At 43.7% G+C, this 19,282-nt stretch overlaps 1 protein-coding gene across 3 annotated transcripts in view; it reads right to left on the bottom strand.

Moving 5' to 3' along the window:
• Positions 1–319: 319 nt before the first annotated feature.
• Positions 320–19,282, bottom strand: part of sema3c (sema domain, immunoglobulin domain (Ig), short basic domain, secreted, (semaphorin) 3C) — a 39,066-nt gene continuing 20,103 nt past the window's right edge. For 2 of the 3 annotated variants that reach the window (XM_047575287.1, XM_047575289.1), the window contains 13 exons: positions 15,983–16,102; positions 13,793–13,883; positions 12,537–12,656; positions 12,105–12,446; positions 11,532–11,601; positions 10,017–10,161; positions 9,221–9,443; positions 8,047–8,135; positions 7,000–7,041; positions 6,587–6,744; positions 4,792–4,859; positions 3,420–3,550; positions 320–2,107 (listed from right to left, as the gene is read on the bottom strand). In XM_047575287.1, coding sequence (XP_047431243.1) covers positions 1,688–2,107; positions 3,420–3,550; positions 4,792–4,859; positions 6,587–6,744; positions 7,000–7,041; positions 8,047–8,135; positions 9,221–9,443; positions 10,017–10,161; positions 11,532–11,601; positions 12,105–12,446; positions 12,537–12,656; positions 13,793–13,883; positions 15,983–16,102 — 2,019 coding nt within the window. In that variant the 3' untranslated portion in view covers positions 320–1,687. The remainder of the gene's footprint in view (positions 2,108–3,419; positions 3,551–4,791; positions 4,860–6,586; positions 6,745–6,999; positions 7,042–8,046; positions 8,136–9,220; positions 9,444–10,016; positions 10,162–11,531; positions 11,602–12,104; positions 12,447–12,536; positions 12,657–13,792; positions 13,884–15,982; positions 16,103–19,282) is intronic. The other variant, XM_047575288.1, reaches the window with a different exon arrangement.

Below are 19,282 nucleotides of genomic sequence, written 5' to 3'. Positions count from 1 at the left end.
AAAAAAAAAAAACCTTGGAAGCCTTTTCTGCGTCTAACAGCTAAATGTCTAATGATGTTAGACAATGAAATTCATAAACAAATAGTTGATGTGCAGGAAGAAGGGAGGTCCAGAAAAGCATTCAGTTACCACTGTATGGACACAATGTGGTATTAATTTTCCCTTTATGTTCTTTCATTATAACACTTTAAAATGTCAAACTATGTTAAGAAATTTAATAAGCCTCTTATACTTAACTTGGCACCGATAGATGATTTATAGGCCAGTACAAGAAGGAGAAAATTCCACATTTTGAAACATTATACTTGTGTCAACAAACTCTAAGATCATCTGGACAGATTTATTCAGGCTATCATAACATTAATAAATAGAAATACATATGTTCCATAGCACAAGCTGACATGATGCCGGTCACACAGTTTTATTAAACGTGGAGCAGGGATCTGTACGAGAGGGAGGTACACGCTAGAAGGTTTTTTCTCAAAAATGAAAATAATACCGTCTATCTCTGCAAATTGCAGATACAGTCATAGTTAGTGGGTGACAATTGTTGAAACTTATGTACACAAGGGAAACACAATGAAAAAAACAAAACTGGCAGCACAACATTAAATTACGAGAGTGAAAAAAAAAAACTGTACACAAGCAACAAATAATCTGTATCTACATCATCTACGAAAAAAAGAAAAAAAATATAGCCTATTCACATATGTCGAATAACTCTACCTCACTGACTTTTACTACTTAAGTATGCTTGTGGAAAATGTGGAAGTTTAGTTCAAAGGCTAGTTCGGTTGCAAAATCCAAGGACTCTGACAAACTCTGCGTCGCTGATGAGATTCCATAAACATGCTCATGTGCTGGAAACGAGGGAAGGGTGACACGACTGATTATGCAGCTGGATTACAGTGAGGCACATTCTCTTACAGTACATGTAAATCCGAGGAATAAATACAGGAGAGATGATGTAAAATGTTTGCAACAGCTCACATGGAATTTCTACTTTTCCGCTTAGCACTTACATTTTGACCTTTAAACTAATAAATACAGCACTCATGAACTTTTTTTGCCCTGCTACACGTACCCACGAAGCCCTGCGGTTTTAGAACAAAGAGAATTTGGTTAATTAGAAAGTAAGACATTCAAATGTGAGTAGAGTCTAATTAAATACTATTGTAACACTTAGCATAAAGAGCCAGGACACCCTCTGTCAAGCATGCATCTTTTATCCCTTATGTCCCTTTTGGATCTCACATTACCGTCCTTTATTTTTTAAAGAAGGAACAAATTGTGAGCTAACATCCCTCACCCCCGGCTCACTTTCCCTTCCAATATTTAAAGTAGGATAAGTGTATTTTAATGAGCAATATAGGCTGAGGCCGCGGTTTCTTGTTGGCGGTTGAAAAAAAGTCATTTTTGCGTCCGTGACAGCAAATGAAATGGCTGGTGGTTGTGTTAGTGTGTGTACGTCACAGCCGTCGGGTCACAGTACCTCATGCAAGAAAAAGAGATATTGCCATTAACAGCTCCCTGCACCCCGCACCTCCTCGTTTTACTCTACAGTGCAGCTCTGCAGATGAGATGAGAGTTGGAAGATGAGGATGTGTAACTGCTGCTAACTGTAGTGCGTAGGATTAGAGGAAGGCGTGCGCGTCAGTTTCTTCAGCCGGCCGGCCCCCTGCCTGTGTCAGTCCTCTGGGAGGTGATTGCGTCGGTTGCGGCTCTTCCGTCGGTCCAGCAGCGGCTTCAGTTTGGCCAGGTCGCCCCTGAGAGGTCCAGGCGGCGGGGGCGGCTGCTGCCTCTGCTGGAGCTTCTGGACCTCCCTCCTCTCTTTGCAGTACTGCTGCACGGCCAGGCTCTCTGCAGGACTGAAGGCCGAGAGCAGGGCCTTAGGGTGCAGGGAGCTGGCCCACGCCCACGGGGACTGCTGCTTGTCCGTCAGCATGGTCACCATGGCCTCGCTCAGCACGCGCAGGCGGATTTTGGCGACGGTGCGTTTGAAGGCGTTCTCCGTGGCCAGGCAGTAGTACAGGCCCTGGTCGGACAGCTGCACGGAGCGGATGAGGAGGCCGTGCTCGGTGGAGAGGACGCGGTCACTCAGCTTTACCTGTAGAAATCCAAGCCGACGACATAAATCAAAGCTATTCTCAAGCGGGGATCCACAGACCCCTAAGTTACTGTATTTTTGTGTCACTCCCAGTTGCATTGTTCAAATTTACTGCATGAAGCTGTTAATACAAACTTAACGTGATCCTGCATCCATTTCAAATTATGAGGTCCAGTGCACCATTCGTATTTTAATAATGCTCTTATTGTGAAATAAAATGTCGACAACTTGGGAAACTTACACGTTCAGGTTAGCACTTCAAATTAAGCTAAGCTAATTTTTGATCTACCCTGAGGATAGGGAGCGTCCTCAGCGTTAATCAAAAACATGCTGGGAGTCCAGAACCCCAAAAAGGTTGTGAACCACTGGTTTAAACAATGACAATCAATTGCTGTGTTTCCATGTGTTACCCCCAGAAATGCATAAAACGTAAATATTGTAATGGAAACAGCTACATTTTGAAAAAAACTCTCCAAAACACTTTTCCACTCTCATGAAGTGTTTTTTCAGACATATTGTCATAAAAGTTTATTGGTCTAAAGATTGCCCAGATCGGATCATAATGCAAAGTCTTATTTAGTGATGGAAAGAAGTGTTAATTTGAGGGTAAGGCTAAGTCAACGTCAGTGAGTTCCACGTATAATCACGTTATGTCTGAACTTTTTGAAGTAAAAGCTTCATGGATCTCAATCTCATTCAGAATCAGTTTCGGTGCCTTGTGAGTCGAGCAGCATGTGTGAAGTCAAATAAGAAAACCACATCATTAATTTCAATCTAAACTGAAGCTTATATAACGCTGTTTATGTTTTTCCACTGACTACTTTAAAACCAGCACGACTCCAGTGATTACACACCATAAACCGAAAGTGATCCATCTTAAGGCCGGCTTTTATTTCCTCAAGGAAACGGCTATTAAACGGCCGTTAGCTCGACCCGTCTCCACGAAGGTGAGAGCTAAATCCATAAAAGATGTGCCTCTATCAACCAGGCACTCTTTCATTTAATCCACGCCGCCTGTTTAAGGGGCTTCAAATATTTGGAGAACGCCCCCCCCCCCCGCTGAGAATCCAGCCGTTAAGTCAGGGTCCACATCGTGTTAGATTTGTATCGGCGCTCGTTATGACGCTCCCCTGCCAATAAGCGCTCACTCTGTCATTCCTTAAGGCGAGACAAGCAGTATGAGCTCACCAGATCGCTACGACGTGTTAAATGTTTGATGTTCGACCAAACAAAAAAAAAAAAAGAACATTTAATCAGCTTGATTTCATTTTGGCTCCATTTCACCTTTGACCTGTTTTAATGTCAAACTGACCTCTTTCCGCCTGTCGTTGTCTCTCTGAATGAGCCAGCGCACGGACGCCTGAGGAGACTTGGGAAGGCACTCCAGAAAGGTGGTGTTGTTTTTCACGCCATATTGTGTCATCTCCACTGCGTTCCTGTAGGCTAATGGACACACACACACACACACACACACAAAGAGTGGAAGAGAGGCACAAAAGACGTCACTTGCTGACAGACACAGAGCACACAGATGGACTCAAATCTGCCTCAAGTCCCAAAAGCGACAACGAAATGTTGACACAAAGCTTATCCCAGCACAGGCTCCAAAACTAAATCCCACCCAAAACTTCAGCTTCTACAAACAATAGCCTTCAATGGACCAACTCCGTTTCCCCTCATTTACCGTGTCGTTTTTATTTTTTCTTCCTTGCATCTAAATGGTTCATCACTCAGCTTGATGTGTGACAGGGTTGTGACTAATTAGTGGTAATGGCCATATGGCTGGTTCCAAAAAAGCTCCTGCTAATTTAGAGATGTAAACTCCTCACGGAAATGTAGCACCCAAGGGAGCAAATTCTCTCCTCTCATTAAACTGCACACCATGAGTCGACTGGGTATAGTTTTTGTGAAGAACTTGAGGCAGGAGCCTGGAACTCATGAGGAAACATCTGTAATATCTGACTCATAATCAGTTGTATAATGGTTAATGCTTGGTAAAAGTTACATTAGCTTCGTTAGCTCAACAATTTTTTAGGGCTAATAAATTAGCAAATAGTTGTTTATTTAGACAAAAGGTATATTATAGAAAATCTTTTTGCTCCGTTTTGTTCTCCACCAGCTCCTGAAGGATATATTTATTCCTTACACTACTAGCTACTTAAACTGATAGCTTCTTTTTAGCTAATTCTCTCGTATTTTTGCATTTATTTGAGCTTTTTTTCTGCCTGACTTTTTATTTCAATATAATTTATGCCTGATAAAAAATAAAAAGAATTAGCATAAAGAGGCTAAAAGGAGGGAAATGCTTAGAAAAGTTAGGTGAAGATGATATTTTTGCTTTTAGCTAACAGCAACATCTTTCACATTTTACAAAATGTTATAGTCAATCTTTTTGCTCCGTTTTGTTCCCCACCAGCTCCTGAAGGATATATTTATCCCATACACTACTAGCTACTTAAACTGCTAGCTTCTTTTTCAGCTAACTTATTATTTTTTGAGCACTTTTTCTTTTTTTTTATGTCAATATACTTGACATATGCCTGATGACAAATTAAAAGAATTTTCATAAAGAGGTTAAAAAGACAGAAATACTTAGAAAAGTTAGGTGAAATTTTTATTTCTACTATATTAGTAATCTAACAGCAACATCTTTCACATTTGACCCATAATTTAATTTTAATTACCTTTTAAATTGAATCCCCTGCACTGAGTGAGTGGATTTCCGTGCATAATATCCTGCCTCCTGCTTCTCCTGAAAGAACCAACAAAACAAAACAGAATATAAGAGCAGAATACATAATCATAACAACTTCCCTCCCCGTCACATTGAAACCGCGGACGGAGCAGTCGCTGCCAGAACAATACGAGGAAAATCTGAGCGTGTTATTCCACTCAGCGTGAAGCACAGTCATATTTAACAGCTTGAGGAAAAGATCATGTAAACAGCTGACACATTTCAGACGCCTTTTTGTTTTTTTTTGTCTTTCTTTCCAGAAAAACAGAGGCCGACCGGGCTTTTGTTCCGAGACCGAACTGAACTTGACCTGCGTCTCAATGAAATGTCAAGAGACTCACGGCTGGTCCTGAAAGAGACCAGAGAGGTATCGGTTTAGAGAGCAAGGTGTCGCTCACGCCCACTCGTCTGTGTTATGTCTGTCTGGTCGCAGGGAGGGAAACAACAAAAGCTGAATTCCGTGACATGGCTTACAATGAAGTGCTTGCTGAAGGACTCCAGTCATGCGATCTGTTTGAACCCCCACAAGTCGTGGACAGCTCTCTCTGTTCTTGTAAACACATTGAACATCAACCGTTGACTAAATTCCAATGTGTTGGTTGGAAATTAAACTATATTCCCACAGCAAAATAAGAAAAAAATAACGGAAACGCTTTATAATAACAGAAAATCTGCACTATGCTAATGTTTATTCAACACTGGGCTAACTAATCAATACATGCCAACACCCATTAACACAGCAAAATGTGTTTTGGGCCTTGAGAGCTGGAAGAATTATTCACTACCAAGAAAAAAAGTCAATGGTAGACAATAGATACTCCTTTGCAGTCATTGTAAAGATACTGAATACAGGCATAAAACTGCAGTTCTGAACCCTAAAAGTGGGAACCGTTGTGCACCTTTTGTTGGTGGGATAGAAGCTGGAGTAGCTCAGCCTGTCCCAGGCGCAGTATCGAATAATCAGTTGTATAATGGATAATGCTAGGTAAAAGCTACATAAGCTGCGTTAGCTCAACATTTTAATCACCTCATACATTTGTCAGGGCTAATACGTTAGCAAATAGTTATTTATTTACACAAAACATATTATAGAAAATCTTTTTGCTCCGTTTTGTTCTCCACCAGCCCCTGAAGGATATATTTATTCCTTACTCTACTAGCTACTTAAACTGCTAGCTTCTTTTTAGCTAATTTTATCAAATTTTTATATTTATTTGAGCATTTTTTCTGCCTGGCTTTTCATTCCAATATAATTTTATGCTTCATAAGAAATAAAAAGAATTAGCATAAAGAGGCTAAAAAGAGGGAAATGCTTAGAAAAGTTAGGTGAAAATGATGTTGTGCTTGTAGCTAACAGCAACATCTTTCACATTTTACAAAATGACAGCACTTTCTATTCCTCTAAACACATTTTACATCAACAGTTGACTAAATTCTAATGTGTTGGTTGGAAATTAAACTATATTCCCATAGCAAACTAAGAATGAAATAACAGAAACGCTTTATAATAGTTGAAAATCTGCACTATGCTAATGTTTATTCAACACTGAGCTAACTAATCAACACATGCCAACACCTATTAACACAGCAAAATGTGTTTTGGACCTTGAGAGCTGGAAGAATTATTCACTGCCAAGAAAAAGTCCCTGGCGGACAATAGACACTCCTTTGCATTCACTGTAAAGATACTGAATACAGGCATAAAACTGAAGTTATGAACCCTAAAAGTGGGAACCTTTGTGCACCTTTTGCTGGTGGGATAGAAGCGGGAGCAGCTGAGCCCGTCCCAGGCGCAGTAGGGGTCCCTGGCGAGGCAGCAGTCGGCGCAAGCCGAGCCGTAAGCGTGACAGCGGTGCAGGGAGACCTGCGAGACCCCGAACTCCGAGCTGACGTACAGCTGTTGCTGCAAAGTAAACAGTTCAAATGTCACACTGCCTTGTTTGTCTTAATAAGTGGCCGGCTGACAGGAAAATGAGGCAGAGCGCCGAAACAATTATGGCTTATTATTTTCCCTGCCTTCCGGGAGGCTTATTGAGCATGGGCAGAGTTCTGTTTCATGCATTACAGAGTGGCTACAGACAATGAATAATGTTACCTATTAAAAGAACATACAGTCACTACGCTTAGTATGTGAGGAGACTATATACAGGATACTTACTTTTTTGGAGGATATTCTTAAGTTTGTAACAGGAGCTTGGTTCTGGAAAAAAAAAACACAGACAAGTTTTTCATTTTTACTCTTCAATGAAATATGTGGGAACATTTGGGGGAATTTTCTTTAGGAAAAAATAACTTGGAAAATTAGTCCACTGTAATATTTATGATTATTTTATTGGTATTTTAGCACAAAGACGGGAAATGACTGGTATAAACTGTAGAAGTTCAAAGTCTGGCAGCTCTCCTAAAGCTTATCATCTGTTTCTTATATACAAACTGATAGTGTGAAGTTCTCACATTGTGGTTTCAGAGGTTACTGTGTAAACTACACTAAGTGGTTGCTGGCTAGAGCTAGGGTTAGGGCTAGAGCTAGGGCTAGGGCTAGGGCTAGAGCTAGGGCTAGGGCTAGGGCTAGGGCTAGGGCTAGGGCTAGGGCTAGGGCTAGGGCTAGGTCTAGGGCTAGGGCTAGGGCTAGGGCTAGGGTTAGAGCTAGGGCTAGGGTGAGCTTCATATTCACAATTCAAGCAAGACTGTAATATCTCACATATTATTTTATATATTATTATTATCAGACATTTTATAGGAGGTGACACAAAACATAATAATCCACGAGGACCGGCCTTGCCACATGTCTTAAACTTTCCAGATGCAATAAATTCTGACTCGACTGAAGTACTGCTGCGGTCCAGGTGCAAGATTGAAGATCTAAAGAACCGTGGCGTTTATATGTGATCACAGGTTGATCACATCTTTGGTGATGCGAGTCGAGATGAAACAGCATGTGTTAAAGTTCACTCGGGGCAACTCCCAGAGCCCTGCGGCATGTTTCCCATCACTCTACGCTGCGCTAGACTGCAGAACATCCATCTCCTGAATGCCACCCTGGCTTTGTCTGTCTGCCCCTGGCCTTTGTGTCGTGGCCAAGCCCGCCCTCCACCTCCACCTCCGTCTCCTCCTCCTCCTTCTCACTGCCTTTGATTTTGGTAAAGAAAAGGGGATTAAAGTGAAAGAGGAAAAAGAACAGAAGGGAGAAAAACGGACAGCTGACCTTAAACACTTCCAGCTCCTCCAGGATCAGATCTTCATGCAGGGAATTATTGTTCGGCAGCACAATCACCTTCTGTATCGTACCTTTGTCTGGGGGGCAGAAAGTAGACGTGTCATGAGTTGTGACCGCGCACAGATATGGAAACAGAGGCAACAATGAATGCTCAGAGTTGATGTGTTGATGTTGAAGTTGAGGTGATAGGTAGTGAAACTAGAAAACAACTCCTGCACATAAAAAAACAGCGGCAGCAGGATTTGTCATCAATTTGTCTGTTTGGTCCTGGGATTCGGAGCAGGAGCTCCTGGAGATGCCTGATAAGAGCATCCCCCCTCATCCTTGAGATGAGCAACAATTTAAGGAGCAGATATGGTTGGACAGCGCTGGCTCTTCTTCAAGAATCCCAGCAGGAGAAAACAGAAAGGGGAGGCCGCTCGATAAACACAAAGCAGCTGCGTGAGAGTCCCAGAGCACATTTGCTAAACACAAACGTGGACATGCACAATCACAAAGTCACATATAACTCTGCACACAGACACAGACTATTCTATTGTAACTCCGGAAACAGACATATGTACGTGACACGATCTCGTAATTAAAAACATGCTTAGAGCGGCCAAAAAAAGCGACCTGGAATTGATAATGCTATCTGACAAGTTCTCTTTCTCCTCATTTAATAAAATTCAACACAAAGTCCACTCCTAAAGCCTTCTTCTTGTCTTTGGGGAACATGCTGTGTCAATTTAGTTGCAACACCCAAAGTGTGCTTATCTGTTTATCTGATAACCAATGAGACGCGAACTAATCATTTACTTGTGAATAGCTTAGTCTGTAAATTAGTCTGTCTGCACTATAACTTATCTGAAGATAGTGGAGAGGCCATGACTGTTAGCATACTATAATACAGTATACACGTACTGTACTCGTACTCATAGTGAATACAGCAGTGTAATCTATCATTTATTTTGTATTTTTGGACAACACTTGTTTTCTCTTGGATTCAAATGAAATTTAGGAACCAATCGAAGCAATGAAAGCTAAATGGTTATTAAACCTCCATCCTGCCAGGCTTATAGAAACCTATGCATACACTACCAGTCAAAAGCTGACAAGGTGTGTCCAAACTTTTCATGCATGTTCTCTTGGACAATACGTACGACCTATTCTACATTCCTACCTGTGCCCAGGAACAGCACTTGGTAGTTGCCGTCTGCAGCCATGACCTGGTCCACGGCCACCGATGTGTATTTATAGTCAGCGTTGGTGCGAACCACCAGGGGTCGCCTTCCCAGAGGGTAGATGGGGTTGAACATGACCGGATGGTTCCGCACAAAGTTTACCACGTCGTCTGGGAACTGCTTTGTTGTCTGAATGTCAGGTGTGAAGGCTCCACCCGGACACTGGAGGAACACGGGGAGGATATTTATTGCATGAAAAGAGTCTAACTCACATATTCGTACAGGTTTTATCATTTTGTTTTTAACCTTAGTTTCACAAGATCAACTTTCGAAACTACAAAACAATAAGTTACCAAACATGACTTTCAATACATATACATTAAAAACGGAGTTCCGCAAGGATGAATTCTAGGGCCTGTATTTATTTAGTTTTATAAAGCATTTTATTCTATTTCCAGATAAAATTTTATTTGTTTTATGTGTTAAGCAATTGATTAAAACTGATGTTTTAATGTGTAAATGTTGATTATATGAAATTGTAATATACTTATTTAAAAACTGCGGAATTTTAAAAATATCAAATCGCACAGAGTAAAGCAAAGTGTTTAAACACTTCACATCTTTCATTTATTCTTTATACACACTTATTGTTGAATCAGGTAATTCTAAATGAGTCCTAATTGCTCAAGACATTTCTGGGTGTGAACTATGCAAGGAGGTAAGGTTAAAATTAATGAAACTGCGAAATGAAATAACACACAAAAGAATGAACATCTGGCCTGAAAATACACTTACAGTTCCAGGCCTTGGATACGGGATGCGGCCCTGAAAGGCCACCCACTGAAAGTTGGGTCCCTCCCTGTGAGCAAAGGGCCCGTTGAAGACAGTGAGGATGTCTGCCATGTTGTACACACACACAGCTGAACCCTTAAACACAGAGCTGTGGAAACAAGACGCATAAACCGGATTAGACGGAAGTGCAGGGAAACAGCAACTCCGCAACTCAAGAGGCCCAGTCCCAGATAAAAACATTCTGCAGTTGTTTCTTGAAATCACATTTTCTAAGAAGAAGCCATAAGGTATGGCCTCGGTCACGCCCCGGTGGGGGCAGCTCGCCTTCCTCATCAGTGGCCTGATGTGGTTTGGCTCGGTTATTTCAAACCACACTGCTTAACACATAAAAGGAGCTTTGTTGAAAAGGGGGAACAGAAGCATATTGTGCAAAGTGGAGATGGAGGAAGAAAATAAGAAGGAATAACACTGAGCTCAGAGACCTCAAGGACATCGGTGTTTGGTTTTGCCGGTGTTCTCTGAGCCAGGATAAACTACTGCAAATGATCTATGACCCTGAGGTAACAAGTGACTCGGGGGTCTTTGGCAGTGTCGCCGTGGTTAAACTGACAAACTCAATTAAACAGATGGATCAAGTGACCACACCTTTAAACCTCAGAATGTGACTGATGTAAGAGAGAAATGTAAGCACTTTCTACAAGCGTGGTTTTATCCGGTTACCACAACATCGGGTGAACTTTTCTTTCCTTAACCTTCATTTACATGGTTGACTTTCAATTTCAACCTATTGGCCCTAGTTTGTCCTCCTTATTCACCGGTCAGACATAACATTATGACCACCTTATTAGTAATGTGTAGGTCTCCCTTGTGCCTCCAAAATAGTTGTGACTAATCAGAGAATGGACAGTTTGGGATCTAGTGAATTTGGAGGCCAGGTCAACACATTGTGCCGTTTTTCCTACACTGTTTTTGTGTGTGCGCCATCAATGAGTGTCATAGCTATGGCGTGGAGGTGCCTGGTCTGGTCTCGGTGGGTGGTACAAGTCTAAGCAACATCCACATGAATGGCACGTCCAAAAGCTTCCTTGCAGAAGACGGTCAATGCTTTTCACTTCTCCTGTCAGTGGTTTGAATGTTGTGGCTGTTGTGGGTGTATGTTTAACTCGTGGCAGAAACAGAGTTTGGTTTCAAAATACTTAAACTGTTCAACATTTCTGACTACTGAGGACTTCCTATAATCGATTTCGTATTGTGTACCGACTATAAATGCGCCCCTGGTGCAACACTGTCAGAAATCATAAGGAAAGAGCATCAAAACAAAGGCCACATGGCGAAGCCGCCCGAGCGTTGTAATTGATAGTCCATCCTCCGCAAACCGCCGTCCCACAACATGACACATGATGTCTCTATGCAACAGTGCCCTGGACAAGCACATCCCCTCCTGCTGATAACCAGTCAGTGATTAACATAACCGCTGAGGCCTTGCAGGAATGATACAGCTGACTACATCAGTCATACCTTGTGGATGTGAAGACCCCAAACACCAACAGGCCCTTGGGCTGATCGGTTTCCAGCAAAAACACACTTTCTGTAAGGGGGAAAACACACGCACACACTTTAATACCTTTAACAAACTCCCCAAATCCCAACTCAAGTCATCCCGCAGGTAAGAGGACTAAAAAAAAGGGATGTATGCATGAATTAATAAATGTACATGCTGACAGATGGATTCCGATGACCTGAATAGAGAAGCAGATGTAAAATACTGAGTGCTGATGTTTGTATTTTTTAGGGCTGAGGCTAGGAAAGTACGGGAAAAATATGCTCATAAATGAATACAAGACAACTAAAAGCAACAGAAGGATTGCTGTGAACTTCGCAAAGGTCTACAGTCATAATCCAGACCAAACATAGGAAGTTCCTTGGATTGTTTATGGAGAAAGCAATAACTGGAAATCTTGGAAGCATTCGAAAATTAGCATTTGGTTCTTGGCTACGGAGTTTGTTTAAACTCGTTTCATGGAATACGGGGCCGCGAAAACACAGAGCTTGGAAGTGACACAAGGAGCGCATTACTCCTGATTCACTCACCGAGTTCATCAAAGTGCGTCTCAGTGCCGTCCTCCTCCAGGACCGAGCACACCATCCGGGCTTTCAGGAAGGTGGTCCACTTGTTCACGAGGCTCCGCTGCCCTCCGATGTCATTCTGCAGAGAAAAGCTGCAGCATAGCAACACGACACCAGAGAACATGCAGTATTGATTTGCTTCGGCACAGACGGAGATACTCACTGGACACACTCTGGCCACCATGGTGTGGATATTTTTAGTGTTCCCACTGTTATCCGTCAGCCTCTCCCGGAAGAAAAAGTACAATTTTGCGTCATTGGGGTCTGTTCCGTCTGGTATCAGGTGGGCGTCGATGAAAATTGGCTCTGGACGAAGCGGGGAGGAGGAATAAATCTTTCAATGGATGTGAATGAATTTGCGTTAACTTTTCAGTGCAGACACAGTCGGGATCTCACCACTGAGCCACTTTGAGTTGTGCTGATCCGTCCGCACTGCATTTCTCCTGGTCAGGCTCCTGAAGATGGCAGCATCTGTCCCCATGAAGTCAATGTACATGCCTGAGAACAGCTCCTGGTCTGTAAGCATGCACACAAAACACACCACATGTGCTTACAAAAATAATAAATCAGTCAAGAAAAACAATGCAATAGCTTATATATGGCCCCAGAGAATTATATTGTATCCACTATTATTTTTTGAGCGTTCACGTAAATGTTTAGATGATTCGATTTATACTCTATGTGTGTCCTGCATCTAAGAAGTGGTCCCCGAAGTCGTTTCATGCTTTTTATCATTCCTTTACAGCCTCTTCATCATCAATCAGTTCCAGACCATGTGTTGAGGAGGACGCGGGGCGAGTTAGGGGGGAGGATTAAGGGTGTGGCACGCATCCAAGCAAGCCTGCTAAGGAATCGGTGTTGACAGCACTCAGACAGTCACAGAAGGTCCAAAACATGAAGACCAGGACATGAAGTGCAGATTTTATTGAGCCCAGATGCAGGTTCTGGTCGTCCTCTGAGGCTGCGTCACTCGCCTTTGACCTCGGCTGGATCTGGCAGACCACCTCCCTTCACGCTTGCCTGGCAAGGCCGTTGCTGACTTGGCTATGCTCAGGTGTCAGAAAGCAGAGCTGAGGGTGCAGTGTCACCTTTAGCCGTGTCAACAGCAACCCAACGCTACTGGACCAATCAGGGATCAAAGGAAATGGAACTGTGGTGAGGGATTGGATGGAAATATTAATCTGTGTTTGGTGTGTCGTTAGGCTAGTTTCCCACCACATCACATTGGTCCACATTATATGTAGCTGCCTCCGACAAAGTGGAACCAAGTTAGGCAAGCCTGCTAGCAAAAATATTCTGAACCTGTGCTTATGGAAAAGTCTGAAGTGTCTGCAACCTTAAGTAACTAGCTTTGAAGTCACAAAACTCATGACCTGAATGCAGTGCCAACAACTCCTAACAATGCTAACCAACATATCACCACTATCTGGGGGAGCTGTGGTGTAGTAGATAGGGAAGTAGCTTGGGACCAAAGGATCACATGTCCACAGCTTCGGTACCTTGGATGGGTCAAATTAAGAACAAGGATTTCCCCATGTACTGTCAGGGACAACCACATATTCACTGCAGGACAAATAAAGACCTCTCAGGTTAACCTTTTCCAGGGTTGTGGAGATGCATTAAGAAAACAGGAAGTGATGGGAGGCACCTACTGAGCATGACCGACACCGTGTTCACTTCAGGGTTGAAGGAGCATCTCCCTTTCCCGGATTCAGTCCGCGAGTCAATGTGAAACACTTGCTCCTGTCACAGAGGAAAAAGAGGAAGTCAGCCACCCCCCCGGGAGACAGTTTTAAAATGATACCTTATTCCGTCTAGTTCTAGTCTTACTACAATAAAACTGCACGTATGAGCGAGACGAACGTCCGGTTTTAAGGAAGCACGGAGGCAAGTTCTGTTCCGGGTCTATCTTAACTGCCCCACGTGGGACAGTAAAAGGAACATTTTATATATCGGGAGGAGAGGAAGGATTCCTCTGCTAATGTGCCGGGAAGCCAGCTGTCCGCCTCAGGTGGAACGGCTGCCAAGTTCCAACTTGTGGCACCTTCCACGGAAACCTGGTTAAATTATTACACTTCCTGTCCCATTCTATTTGGACCTGGCCCACGGTGCAGCTCCCTTGAATGGGGATGACATCAGCTTAAATGAATGAGAGGAAAACGTGCCTGCTCGCCAAAAGGTTCTGGAGGTGGACCGACTCCATCTGGCAGGTTCTGTCATTAACCTCAAAATGTGTTTTACCATACTCGGATGTTTGTCCTGTGCAGTGTGACACTTTCATGGCTTAGAACTTACTTCTCAGTGCTTCATGTTGTTAAAGCAAAACATATTCATACACTCAAGTCTAGCAGCAATGCACCCACACAAGATGATGGAATTAACTTATCTTATGTTTTTATCAACATAGTAGTTCACCACATGTTTATTGCAAGGAAACATCCCTGTCCCTGACCTTGGTTCCTACCACCGAATTCACCGTGCTGATAACATTCTCGGATCGTCAGGTGAACCAGGACAGAGAAGCGTCACTATTTTCTTTTAAAACAGAGCCCATTTACTTGCAGTGGTTTTATATTCTGCTTAGTTCACTCAGGAACATTTGGGGTGGGCACCAGAGCTTTTGAACGTCCAACGGGGCATCTGGCTAAAAGCTCTTTAAACAAGAGCATTGCTGTTTTTGATATTTCGAGGGGGATCTTAAAAGTTCTGTTTTTCTTTCAAGACATAAAGTTGTCCATAACACGTAGTGGGGATTTCTGAGTTATGACACCCAATAAAGATTTCAAGACTTAATAAAAGACTAATTGACTTGCAAAGATAGGAGTTTATTGCAGAGTATGATTCACGTGACGAGCACTGATGCACGCGAATAATCAGTTGCATCAATTCTATCAGGTTTCATCACGCCATAACAATCCCGGGGCAAAGGTCCACACGCAGAGCTCACCGTCTGCTCCTCTGCTCAGCAGCTTGTTGCACTTAACAGATCGCCGTCCTCGAGACGCCGGCTTGTTAGAGCCCCCAAGTTGCAAACAGAGCAGTCTGCCTTTCAAACAAAACCCCCCCTCAAATGACAAAAGGCACCGCAGCGAGGAGGGAGCCTGGTCTCCGAGCTCTGCCTGTTGGCGCTTGGCAGCAGACGGCAGTCTGCGGTCGACTGTTCGCTCGGTGAGCACTTTTCTCCTGGAGGGCTTCCTCGGGTGCACTTCCAGAGCCGTGTGGCCGGAGATGAGAGCCCGGGAAGCGGCGCTCCCCCTGTTGCTGACACTAGAACTCCATTTTCTCCCCCTCATCCCAGGCATCTCCTCTCTCATGTGGTGTGAAAACTTTGCGCATATTTTACGGGGTGATTACAGCAATTTAGCCCGCACTGCTTCTAATGTGCTGCATACATTTCCAGTGATTGTAGAAGAGAGTAATTATTGCATAAAAGCTGATTTTTGACAAAATAGTACTGGCACACAGCACTCTTAGGCATTTTTTTTGAGCTCACAGAATAAATTAGTTTTGTTTACTTGCTCTGGGTGGCAGTATTCTCATTGTACTGAGTTTGAGGGAGAATGAAAGGACATGAGCACTATGAATTACCTACCAAAGTAAGCAACAGCACACCACTTTCATTAACTCAATACAACTAAAAGTATCAATCAAGTATCAATGACGCTACATGCTCGCACTGTAAATACACAGAGATGTGTCAACAGATAACCAGAATGGATAAGATACTCAGCACATTGTTATCCTTGTATCCCTGCGGTTACTGTGGCTTCCACAAATGTTTTTATTTATTCCCTCACCAGTTTGTTTCCCCAGTGAAGCGAGTCCCGTCACCCCTTACCCACCTCTGGTCTGCGGCCCCTGTTGATGTACACACAGACGGGACTGTACGCTCCGCTGCCGCACATGAACAGATGAGTTCTGTTATAGGGCTGCACCACTCGGATGAAGTTCCCACAGCCGTGCTGCAAAAAAAATAAAAATAAATAAAAAAGAACACAATCAGATGCACAATAATAAAGCTTAGCAGGTGGAAGACAATGTATTTTTTTTTAAGACTTGAATTTTGGCTGAGATGAAATATTCTTCTTACAAATTAAAATTATAGGTGGTAACTAGGGAAGGGATACGCTTATATGGTACCTGCTGAAGTTATTTGGTTTCTATTTGTAGGTCAGGTAGACGTTTTAATTAACTATTAACTATTAATTGGTTTGATGGTGCCTTCATGTGAGGTCGTATTTAACATGTTCTTAAGGTGGTTAGTTTAGTTGTAATTTTAGAAGAAGGCCTCATACGGTTATTGTTCTCTTCTATTTCCCCACATTGCGTTACCTGCGTGTTAGCTTGCTAAACGGGCTTCTAGACACCAATATTTGCTATGCAGCATTGTTGTCATGACTTGGTTGATGTTACCACTTCAATGCAAAGCATCTTTGTTCGTACAAATTCCCATGTTGTAACCACAAGCTCAGAGCTGTAAATATTGTCTTGGCCTAGCTGGTGCAAGGCATTTGCTGTATTGAAGCTTATGGTATGTTAGCTAATATTACCTCACTTTAGCAAACTACTGTTTTATAATTCACTGTTTGTTTCATGGCAACGGTTAGCATTTCAAAATGCTAATGCTAATTTTGACTTGAACCGCCGTTCCCCAGGTGTTGCATATCCAACCTGTCGTCCAGCAGTCTGTTTCCTGGTACACAGCCAAGGCGAATACCAAGTCCAGAACTTGCTCATTCCGCCCGGAGTATCCTTTTCCCGTATGAGGGAGTAATTCAAACCTATCTCACTTGTTATGAAGGATATGCAATCGCATGCCGCACAATCAAATGATCCCAGAGCTCATGGCGTGGTGTTAAGGCCAGTGGAAAATCAGGGTCAGCGGGGATTTATCAAGGTAAAGACAAACACTGATCACGCTCCGTCTCTGCGTGCGCTTTCAAAGCCCATCACAACCCGTCGGCAGCTGGACTTTGGGTCTAATTAAGCCAGAGTAAGCAGAACACGAGCAGAGAACGAAAGAGTGAGGAAAGAAATAGGAAAGCAGGGGAAAGCATGTCCAGGGAGCCGTCAGGAACTTGGCCGCGGCTGCAGGAATGGCAGCTGCTGCAAGCTCGCGATCATGTGCACATGCCCCCAGGGAGCGCTATCGACAAGAAGCGAGTTCGCTTTTTTACTGCCACACGCCCATCCCCGTTAGTCATCTCCCTCTTCTTCATGTCTGTCTGTCGTCTCTCCTCCATCACCCTTCCACTTTATCACACCCTCCCGGAGCCTCATCTGATGTCAGTCTTAGAGAGGCGCGCATAAATGCGTCCCTCTCCCGTTTTATTTTCCCTCTCGTGTCTTCGTGACTGAGCGGGATCAACGCCACCCGGCCTCGTGGTCTCGAGCGCAACCTGTAATCACGCTACATTTTGAGCCGAGGCTTTTTCTGTCAGCGGCAAAGCAGAATTAACCAACCTGGCCCGTCTATATTCATCCTCTGATGCCACCCTCTGGTGCGAACGGTGTGCGTTCGCATCCTGGAGATTCTATCTGAGAAAGCATATACAGATGGGCAGGGTAACCATAACAGACGTTTGGGGGGCTCTGATTCATGAGGAGAAGCCCATGGGAAAGGAGAACGCGGACGAGAGAAAGAATGAAATATACCGCGGTAAAATAAACGAGAGGGCTGGAAAAAGTGACGGAGGCAAGTTGGGAAAAACCGTAAGACAGAAACTGAAATTTTTAAACGAGAACCTGGCAGCACAGCAAATAAGTAAAGGGGATAGAAGGGGCCACTGAGTGGCTCCATGCAGAGATGGCTCATCCAAATATTTGTGGGAGCCTGTCTGCAGCAGGCGTGCAATGACTCAGAGAGTCACAAATCACTCAGTGACTGGAAACAGCTTCTTCTCTATTTCTGCAACAGCATGTTGTACAAAACCCTGGCTCTATTACCCCAGCTGCTGTCAAGAGGATGGAAACATGGTGGGGAATGTAGGACAAATGGGCAGCGCTGGTGGCAGAGTGGTGCTTTTTATGGTCGCTTGTACCGTTCGCTTCACAAACGAGGCCTTCAATTTATGTAAAAACGTCCTTCTTTAAAAAGTAGAACCACGTTTTCTCCTTGTGCCCCCCCCGTCGCCCCCTCCACACACCGTCCTCTGCACTGCAGCAGCTATAGGCATCTGTGCTTGTTTCAGAACAACCCAATTAGAGGAAAACAGAGGCGGAGCAGGGATCAGTCTTCTGAGCCTCGCTGTACGACTTCATTAAATCTGCTAACAAGTGCCGCTAAGAATCAGGCCGGCTTATGAGATCTCTCCCTCTCTCAGCTCTGCTCCATTTTAAAGTTTTGACTTTAGTTTTTTTTTTTTTTTTTTTTTTTTTTAAACAGCGCTTCTCCTCCCACGCCTCGCTCCTATAGTGACCGACTGCGCCGATGCCAGGAGGACTCCGGGCCAGCCGTTGACCCTGTAGACATCTGCTGCCTGCCCACAGCTATGAGTGGACTCGACGCTTGCAGATGCAAGAGGGAAATCCCAGGGGGGCGACTTCCGCTGCAGACCCGCTCAGGGAGGAGGAACGGATCTGAGAACAGCTGAGAAAACCTTCGGTGTCGATCCCGACTCTCATGAGAGAAAAGCGGGAGGTCTGGCTGCGTTTAGCAACCTGTTAGCGACATCGTGGCCTTTTGCATACGGTCAATGATGATTTGGATTTTGTCCATCGCATCTAATAAAACTTAATTATTTACTGTAGGCTTTGCTGGACAAATTTTATGTCCTAGAATCTAACTGTTGCCAAGGCTTATGGTGCATTTAAATGGGGTCACAAGATACGAGCATCAACCTCTTTTGGCAGAAATTTCAGTTCAAGTTGTGACGCGTTTGCGGGTGTTTAACAGAAACGCTGGAGCTGAATGACTTCATTTGTCATAAAGAGGACTCACTGGTCATTAGCCTGCTAAAATGTTGTTGCCGTTAGCCTTCTGCACTAACAGTTGCCCAGTAGCAGCATTCCCATGACTTCTGAAACCACTAGCATTTTGTGAACGCAGCTTCCCATGTCGCAAGCACAAGCTCACACGTTCCATGTGAGGTCCATTTTTCTACTTTTACACTTGCATTTTTATTGTATTAAACGTAGCAAAG

This window comes from Mugil cephalus, chromosome 22 (assembly GCF_022458985.1).
Source record: "Mugil cephalus isolate CIBA_MC_2020 chromosome 22, CIBA_Mcephalus_1.1, whole genome shotgun sequence".
In the NCBI taxonomy this organism is placed as follows: domain Eukaryota; kingdom Metazoa; phylum Chordata; class Actinopteri; order Mugiliformes; family Mugilidae; genus Mugil; species Mugil cephalus.
This window is presented reverse-complemented; position numbering and strand designations above follow the sequence as displayed.